This window comes from Momordica charantia, assembly GCF_013281855.1.
Source record: "Momordica charantia cultivar OHB3-1 chromosome 11 unlocalized genomic scaffold, Mcharantia_2.0 BLBB01000011.1, whole genome shotgun sequence".
Lineage (NCBI taxonomy): Eukaryota > Viridiplantae > Streptophyta > Magnoliopsida > Cucurbitales > Cucurbitaceae > Momordica > Momordica charantia.
In genome coordinates this window covers 3,793,653-3,803,091 of record NW_028275159.1, presented here as the reverse complement: position 1 = coordinate 3,803,091, position 9,439 = coordinate 3,793,653, and the positions used below count along the sequence as shown (strand labels likewise).

The following is a 9,439-nucleotide window of genomic DNA, read 5'->3' as shown; positions in this document are numbered from 1 at the left end:
TATCCATGAATTGTGCTCGATCTGACTAAATTTGGTCCCTATATATCTTTTTTATTATTTTTTAACTTATCTTATATGATTTTAACACTTCCAACCTAATCACTACTGTTTTATGAATGCTTGGAATTTATTTGTGTGCTTGCAAGTTTCGTATTGAACAAGACATAAATTTTTGTAAATGCATACTTTTTTTTTTCCTGAGAAAACTGTAAATGCATACTCTAATGATATGTTGTTGATTTTGTGGTAATTGAATGTGTTTTGTAGGTGATTTATCAAGTGCACACATCAATGAATCGTAGGTCAAAAAGTGTCATGCCACCATGAAAGTACGAGTTTGTAAGTATCAATATGTAGTTTTGCCATCTTTCTTGGTCAAGTCAATGCATACATTGAATTCGTGTGTGCCTTCGTAAAGGTCGAGTCGACCAATATGAATCTCCAACAGTCAACCTTCATAAAATATGAGTTGATAATTAGTACAATGCGCTTAATCATCTATCTAGCAACACATCGCAATTTATATAATAGTTGTAACCGTTAAATAACTTGTATTGAGTCGAAACCTATAAATATGGAGTTCCGCCTCACTTGTTAGATATACGAAACTATTATTATCTATTTCAGACTTAGATTGACTTAAACATCACGACATTTTATCTTTCTAGATAGGTTATGAGTTTGATTAGTAAAAAGTAGTTATTTATTGAGATCAAACAAAATGTATTCAAATTCATTGATGATGCCAAGTTAACGCATATATGTGTATATAATTAAACAATTTGTAAGATGGATAATCCAATAGTAATAGCGGTATTCACCAGTAATTTAAAAAAAAAAAAAAAAAAAAACCCCACATAACGAACGATGCGCGCCCATTTTCTCCACCCGTGGGCGTCTCCGTTCCCTCCGCCACAGTCTCTCCGAAATCTTCCACCGTTCACTCTCATCCCGCCGGAATTTTTCCATCTACTGCGCACCGGCAGCGCTCAATGTGGTGCTCGTCCGTATGATCAGCTAGGATTTTGATGCTGATAGTTGCAATTCGGCAGCGAACATTCGGACGCCGAATCGATTTCTTGTGAATCTCATCTCTGACGATCCAGAGCCATACTTGGTGGAGAAGAAGAAACAGCGGACAAGAATCTGGCTCAGTTCTGGTATGCCCGATTGCCTACCAGAGGAATCGATTACTTCAAGTTTTATTTTCATGTCCACTCCTCAAATCCACCTTAAAACCAAAGGATCGGAAAACCAGCAATAATAGCTGGGTTGGCACAGTATACACTTACTGATTAGACTGTTCCTGTGAGTGCTGGTGGTTATGTTCATGCTACGGAGTTCGGCTGCTCGAGTCGTTGAATCCCTACGAGCTTACTCTGAAGGTGTTTAGTTCAAATTCTGCAATTCATATATGTTGTGACTTGTGCCTGGCATTTCGAAATATTGTTTTTCAATTCAATCTATCGGTTCAAGTTTTAGGGTCGTTAAATGAATTTTTGGATCGTAGATGGAGTGAAGAACTTGTCCCCATCTGAACTGGGGGCATCGGATTAGTCTTACAAGTCAGAGGCACAACATTCTGTTTTTCAATTCAATCTGAATCTACTGAAGGTACCCAAATCTGGACGCGAGAGGTACTCTATACTTTGTGAAAATTTACAAGAGCAGAGCGAGGAACTGAACTGTTATTTTATTCACTTCATGAATTACATTGTTGAAACACCTTCATGGTATGTTTGGCTTCAAATAATTATCTTTAAATAGCACTTGGTTTGATTATAACAGTGAACCTCCATGATCGATATATCGTTAGTTGATCTCGGCAAGTTTTCTTCAAGTTTACGAACTTGAACACTACAGGTAGTTATTTAGTTTTATAAACAATGCTTAGCATTCCAATATCCGGGTGCCATTGATGAAGCTATATATTCATTCATTCATTGGTTTGGTTCGTTCGTTTGTCTGTTGATTCATATTACTGCTTAAATAAATTTCAAAATCTACATATCTCTTTGCAAAACATTGGAGGTATGGTCATATTGCACCTTCATCAAGATTGAATTGTTTGTTCTTTTAAGTTTAAATTACTGCTTAAATAAGTTTCAAAACCACACATGTTCTTTCTATTATACTCCTAAGCGGTCTTGAAATCAATGCCCTACGGTAGTTAATGTGTTTTTCGTGCTCGACTGGTATTAATCTTATTTTTAGTTAGTGCAGCTCGAGCTCTTCTTTGGAACATTTAAATAGAAAGGAACCGTCACACTTTTGAAGATAAATCTTTCACTTTTGATATTCCTACATTTTTAGGAATGTTCAGCACACCTCTTATGGGCGATGTCTAAATTACGAGAAATTCTTTTATAACTACAGCATCTTCATACTTATGCATGATTAGAAAGCCATCCTTTGGTTGCTTTTGGCGGGGTTCCCTCTGCCCGTAGCGCTTAGGTTGTCGGTGCTTAGTTGTTTATATACACGTCTCAGATTTCTTATTAAAAAAGGTATTAATCCTCTTTATAACCGGAAGGAAAACTTGACGGCACGCATGGCTCTTCCTTATTTAATCTCTTTCTGTCATGATGTATGTGAAAAATGATGCAGTTGCTTGGATGCGTGACATAAAGTTCATAGTTTATGGGGTGAAATATTATTACAGAGTGCATATCAGGTAATTTCACTTGAAATACAACAGCCATACTTTTTCTTCTTTTCTTCAATCCTAGAATGAATACCATTACCATTTTTAAATTGTAAGGTGTCGTTTGAGGGATGATTATAAATTATACTCTCACGTTTGTATACATTGTGCAGTCATCCCATGATATATTGCTGCTTGCTGATGTATACAGTTATCTTAGTTGCAGAACTAGTTTCTTGTTTGTAACTGTATAGGAAGCAATTTGGATGGAACCAGATGCTTTGGTAGCGACATCAGTTAGTCCTTTTATAGTTACGGTCACCGTTGATCGGAGCTTTGGTTGTTCAAGGTTTGCCTCCACACTTCTCTAGCTGAGTCATGTACTTCACTGTTAAGTTTCAGATGTGGATTTTGTTCTGTTTTCCTTTTTCCGATCGATTCGGCCATTGTTGATCATTGATATCGAATGCCATTGTTGAACCCGAGTAGTAATTTGCTAGCAGACGTGAGTGCTAATAATACTCTCTCTCCCATTGCATTGCAGAAATGCTGACAACGTTGACAACTATTTGGTGAATGTGAAAGGGACAGGGAGGTTTGTGATCTTGGTTTTGATCTGTATTAAACTTTTTTCTCTTGGTTTTTCCATGAGATTCAAGATAATGTTCTAATGTTCTTTTTATAGGGCGTCTCTCTGCCAAAATATTTCCGTCTATCATTATTTTATTGTTTTATTGCGATTTAAATCATACATTACTTTTGGTCCCTATACTTTCACTTCCTTCAATTTTAGTCTGTAACGACTTAATCCTTGCACTTTCAAATCGATGACAATTTAGTCCACGCTCATAAAAAATCTCATTAAACACCATAAAAGTAATGAAAATTTTGATTGTCATAAGCAGGGTCTAAGTGACCAACACAAGCATAACTAAGTGGTAATTGACACCTGCTCTCCCAATTTGTTGTACTAAAAAAGGGCTTACGGGTTAATTATTTTTATGTCTTTGAAAGTACATAGACTAAATCATTAGGAACTAAATGTTATTTAAATGAAATTAAGGGACAAAAAATATTTTTCAACCTACATTATACTGTAACTACTGGCCTTCTCGGACAAATCATTTATCATATACGGATGTAGATTTGTCTATGGGAGTAGCATTATAGTAGATTCAAATCCCATGTTCATTCATAAATGGCAGCCATTACATGGTCCAATCAAAAGTTAATATGCAAGTTTAGCAAATTCGAGCTGTTTTTACATTAGAATAGTGAGCGGTAAAGCTGCCGTTTTCAGATGACTTCATGTTTATCTGGCAATTCCTTTGTCTGTATATTTCTCTCTTGATGGCGTCTGTTTGTCTTCCTTGAACTTCTTCTTAATTTCTATATGCTATTTCGCACACTAGATTGATTCAGAGATGCAAGGAATTATAATTGGAACTCGAAGTTGTTTTCGTTTCATTTTTAGAAACATTTTCAAAATTACGTAGAAATTTTAGAAACATCAAAATCAATGACTTATTTTAGAATGTTTTCGTTTCTTTCTAATTTTATTAATAACTCTAAACATCTAACAATTATTTATGTTTATCGTTTTTTAGAAATATTCTCAAAACTTTTGCATATAATAAAAACAAGTTTATTGTTTGTTCTCGTTACCAATTCTATTTTCTTTCTAAAAAAATGAGGAAATATAAATAAGAAACAACGTTAGCAAACGAATCTCAAATAATTATTTTAAGTACTTTCGAAGAGAAAAAATAAATTTAACCAATTATTGGTTAAATTAATCCTATACATGTGACCCGATGGAGGAAAAGAATTGCAATAGCTAAATGAGCATTCGGAGGATAAAACTGATAATTCATATGGGGCCAATAAACCGACCCAAACATTTCACCTCAAACAAAAAAATCAATCTAGAGCAATTTTATCACACTAGCATGTGAAGTGTGATGTACATGCACTCATTTCAAGGGCGATGATAAAATTTGAATTTGCACTACTACAAATTGGTTCGGTTTTAAAAGTTCTAATATATTTCCATATGATTTGGAATTAGTTTCAAAAGTTTAAATTTGGTTCTCATGATTCGATGAAACTTCACAAATCATGATCATATTTATAATTTTTTCATGCTAGATTTCTATTTGGGTAACTATGTTAGTCGAGCGTATTAATGTTTAGGGTTGAGTAAAAAAATGTGAGGTTTTCAAGTAGATAAAAATAGGGCTTTAAATGCAATGTCAATGTAAATGTCGAGGTCTCAATTTCATATAAATGTGTCGACAAAAATATCTATAAAATGTCGATTTTTTAGAAATTAAATTCACAAAAACTATTTAAATTGACAAATAAAAATTTCATCATTGGTAAACAAGTTAAAAATAATTAATATTAATATTCGAACTCGCAATCTCATGGTTGGAGGTATATGTCAATTACCGTTAAGTTATACTCGTTTTGGCATATTACGTCTATAGTAATTGATATTATTCATATTTTGTCTATTTTTTATTTTTTTTAATAGAATTGAAATGTTATTTGTCTAATACTATGGATAAAACATAATTTATAAATGACCCTTGAAGTTCATCCTTGGAATCAATAAACCATAATCTCTTTGTCATAGATCGGTGTCACTCTTGGTCATAGATGTCAATTACCACTTAATTAAGTTAATAATAATGTTAATCAAAGTATTGTTAAAAACTTACCACTCTATTTTCCATTTATTTACTTTTTTCACCAAGCAAAATGACAAATTGTTTTTTCTTCCCTTATGGTGAGAATTGTTGTTGGAAATGTAGATTTCGAGTGGGATATTTTTTACATTCACGCCTATTTAATACAATAATGAAATCTAAATACATGTTTGAGTTTTTTTTTCTTTGAATATTTAAAACTTTCAATTTGGACCATTAATTTTATTATTATTTTTAACTTAATATCCCATCAAATTAGATAGATGATAAATTTATACCATGAAATTAAAATTAATTTAAAACATAAGAGATTAAATTGGAAATTTTAAAATAATAGAGACTAAATTGAAAAAAATTTACCATGAATAATGATTTATTATATTTTTTTTATTTTTGATTTTATTGTTTTTTGTTTCCTTAAAAAGTTGTAAAAATCAAAATTTTGATCCTCTATATTCACATTTACTGTACTTACACAAAATTCAATTTTAAATTGATAGGTGAGATCAGTCAAAATTATGGATTATTTACTTTATTCATCTTTAAATTTTTGGTAGACAATAAGGATATTTTAACCAAATATTTGTGTACCCATCTGAATAGTAGTTGAACTTGCATATATTAGTAAGGTAAGTTAATTTTGTTGAGGATAAAATACTATTTTAATCCATCTATTTTTATTTATAATTACAATTTATTACGGTCATTCTACCTTCAAAATATTCATTTTAGTTTTTAAACATTTATAAACATATAATTGTTAAGACAAATTAGATTGCCTACTTTTAAAAAATAATAAAATATAAGAAAAAAAATATTGAAGTAAAATTACCATGTAAAAGTAACGTGGGTCAAACTATTTGGGTCAGGTCAATCAGGTCGGGCCGAACTAACCAAACCAATGCGAACAATTCGTGTCGATTAAATCAAACCAACTCAATGAAGCTATCTCCACAAGTAGAAGGAGAAATCTCTTAAATTAAATTTTTATAATCCTCCTATTTAATACCCTGAATTTAACTCATAGACATGAAAATGACGAATGTATTATCACTTCCCAGAAAAAATATCACTTTCAAATTTCTAACTCAAAATTTTAACCATTAAAAAAAAATCAGAATAATACAATAACTGGTAAAAAAAAAGTGATTAAATCTACAAGAGTGGAAAATAATAGGTTGCATGCAAAAGGAGTAAAAACGGCGGCGCTTTATAATGGAAAAATTTAGTGACAGATGTGGAACACGGGCACCGCCTTTGGTAAATTCAAGAAAAATCAGAAATTTGCCCTAACTGCAATTTCAACAAAATTCAGGCCCTTTTTTCGAAAATGCACCCTATAAAATCACCTCTTTCTTCTTCCCCTCTTCCATTACATTATCGTCTCCTCGGTTTTGCCCTACACTATCCCTTCCCCTCTCTGTTAACGTATAATCCACCGATTTTTCTTCCATTTTTATCACAGAACTGAGCGAAATCCTCAATTTTCATCCATCTAGTAGTTTTATTTGTTACCCTCCACCTTCTTTTGTGCAGAGCCCGAAACCCTAATTTTCTGTTCGCTCCCCCTCGAATCTGTCGCAAATCTTTGATCCGTCAATCGAGAAAATTTTGCATCGGTTTTGTTTTCGTTGTTGTCGAGAATTCGTTGGCGATTTATTGTTTTATACTTTTCTATAAATCCTCGTCGGACCTAATTGGGCGTTGTCTGATTTAATTTCGCTGCCCGGAGATTCGGTGTTCGCCAATAAAATTCTAGGTTGAATTCCTGAAGCGCGAGGAATTTTAGAAATCCGACCTCTGTTCTTACGATTTCTTTGTTTTTGCGTCGCCTTTGGTTGATCTGTTTTTTTTTTTTTGAAAATGGTCGGCGGTGGAAGCAGGAGGGACGAGGGTTCTTTGGTTATCAATAACACCAATGTTTTTGCAGCCCTCGAGACTCTGAGGAAGAAGAAGAAGTCCGACAAGGAACGCAAGAATAAAGGGTCCTCCAAGTCCCAGTCCGCCCAGCCTAAGGAACCTGAACCTCAGGTTTTTTGGGCACCAGCTCCATTGACTTCGAAATCATGGGCTGATGTTGATGATGAAGATGATGACGATTACTACGCCACCACCACCCCGCCCCAGGCTGTGTGGGGCTCCTCCGAGGCTCAGGAGAGCAAGGAGAAGCCGGGCAATGTAGAGGTGGATAATCACTTTATCTCGTTTACCATGCTGAATCTTGTTAACCTTATTCGCTTCCAAGTTTATCTTCGTTTTTCGGCAAGTTTATTGGGTGAAGATGACTAAATTCTACTTTTTTTTTAATGTTCATGAGAATGACCCACGGGATTATATTTAAACCATCATCTAGTTGTTATGTGTTTGGTTTCGAGCCAACGATTTGGACTGGAAGGAAAGAGCTTAATTTCAGTCACTTAAATATCCATTGCTGTTCATCCGATGTTTATGTGCATGCTGAAATTGATGGAGTAGGTGGGCTTTCTGTAATATGAATTGTCGTGTATAATATTTCATGTAGTTATGTTGTTATCGATGGATAATGGCGTAACAGAGTAGCTTTATAGTGGCTGTCATGGTTTGATAGCAATGTTTATGTAAGTTGACCATTGAAAGTTTGGTACAAAGATGATAGTGCTCAGAGATGCAAGGGACAGTCGTAGCAATGTTGGTACATGCTATCTTGTTGAATAAAACGTGTGAGCAATGTGCTTTTAGGTATGCCCCATTAATATTTTTTATTCACCGATGCGGAAATCCTGCTGAGTATGGCTGTCTGGTTGCAGGAGAGTGAGAGTGACGATGACATCCTTGATGAAGTTGATTATGATCTCGAGGATGAGCATGATCATGATCATGAGCATGAGCATGAACCAGAGGTTCCGGTGCATCCCGAGCCAGCTGGGAAGAAGGCTCCTGAAGCCTCTGTGGTACCAAAGGAGGCTGAGAGGCAACTTTCGAAAAAGGAAAGGAAGAAGAAGGAACTTGCTGAACTTGATGCCCTTCTGGCTGATTTTGGAGTAAGCCAGAAAGACAGCAACAGTCAAGATGAGTCTCGTGGTAATATAATTTTTGTTGTTGTGAACCTTAAAGTGCTCTTTTTGCTTCCCTTATATTTGTCTTTCCGTGTTTGTTGATCTAAAATTTTGGACCTACTCCGCTACTTGCTCTTGTGAAAGTTTTGTTCTTTGCATACCTTACAAAAGGCTGGTGTGTTTATTTGGTCATTTACCAGTAATTGTGAGCAGATATGGGTATGGAACCTACTAATATCGAACCAAGTTGTGGCATTGTTAACACATTTTTTGTCTAACATTCAACTCTTCCTATTCAATGTGTTGATGGTTGTGATTTGTCCTGCTCCGGTCTCCTTCAATCTCATTGTTAATTACTCATACCATTGTACTTTTATGGATTGAATGTTTAAATCCCAAGCGACTTGTATAAAAATTGATGGGTTATTTACTAACAAAAGAGGTTTATAGACCATGTCTGAAGAAGGCATTTGTTTTTTTTTTTTTTTTTTGCTTTTTTCGGCATGTCTAGATGTGCAAGAGAAGAGAGATGGAGAGTCCAATGGAGATGGGGAAAAAAAGGAAGTCCCTACAGAGTCAAAGAGTGCCAAGAAGAAGAAAAAGAAGGAAAAGAAGGAGGTTAAAGATCAGGATCAGCGGAACAATTCTGATGTTAACACCGGACCAGATGAACCCGCTGGCAATGGAGATGCAGAGGAAGATGCATCGGCAGTTGATGTTAAAGAACGCCTTAAGAAGGTGACATCCATGAAGAAAAAGAAATCTAGCAAAGAGATGGACTCTGCTGCCAAAGCTGCTGCTCTTGAGGCTGCTGCCAGGAGTGCAAGACTTGCTGCTGCAAAAAAGAAAGATAAGAACCACTACAATCAACAGCCCATGCGGTAAAAAGTGCCCTTGTTTTTTCTTTTCGTCTATAACCGGACATACGTTTCTCATTGTTTGTATAAGCAATGCAGAATAATCTCTCTGGGCTCTCAAATCTTGTTTTGTGGACAGTGCCATTAGTTGTATTAAAATGGATTCGAGGAATTTTCAGTTTCTCTTCTGTA

At 34.8% G+C, this 9,439-nt stretch overlaps 1 protein-coding gene and 1 long non-coding RNA gene across 5 annotated transcripts; both read left to right on the top strand.

The window, feature by feature from the left end:
* The first annotated feature begins 834 nt into the window (after positions 1 to 834).
* On the top strand, positions 835 to 3,393 carry LOC111016331 (uncharacterized). Of its 3 annotated transcripts, XR_002602179.2 has the most exons (4): positions 836 to 1,385; positions 1,511 to 2,674; positions 2,818 to 2,993; positions 3,189 to 3,393. It is a non-coding gene; the product is annotated as an uncharacterized LOC111016331 (long non-coding RNA). The 3 variants fall into 3 exon arrangements; XR_015788684.1 differs by having other exon boundaries at positions 835 to 1,385; positions 1,477 to 2,993; XR_002602177.2 differs by having other exon boundaries at positions 837 to 1,385; positions 1,511 to 2,993.
* Positions 3,394 to 6,720: 3,327 nt separating this feature from the next.
* LOC111009284 (uncharacterized) lies at positions 6,721 to 9,439 on the top strand. 2 transcript variants are annotated; one of them, XM_088119941.1, is made up of 3 exons: positions 6,721 to 7,539; positions 8,142 to 8,412; positions 8,902 to 9,439. In XM_088119941.1, exons 1-3 carry the CDS (start codon positions 7,219 to 7,221, stop codon positions 9,273 to 9,275), a joined length of 966 nt encoding a protein of 321 aa, XP_087976067.1. In that variant the 5' UTR covers positions 6,721 to 7,218; the 3' UTR covers positions 9,276 to 9,439. The 2 variants fall into 2 exon arrangements, with proteins under 2 accessions (XP_087976067.1, XP_087976066.1); XM_088119940.1 differs by having other exon boundaries at positions 6,722 to 7,539; positions 8,142 to 8,415.

Excerpts from the sequence above, each read along its gene's own strand:
- LOC111009284 (XM_088119940.1), top strand. The coding sequence starts at position 7,219 with ATGGTCGGCGGTGGAAGCAGGAGGGACGAGGGTTCTTTGGTTATCAAT. Across the intron at positions 7,540-8,141 it reads AGAAGCCGGGCAATGTAGAG|GAGAGTGAGAGTGACGATGA; the intron begins GTGGATAATCAC and ends GTCTGGTTGCAG. Across the intron at positions 8,416-8,901 it reads CAGTCAAGATGAGTCTCGTG|ATGTGCAAGAGAAGAGAGAT; the intron begins GTAATATAATTT and ends CGGCATGTCTAG.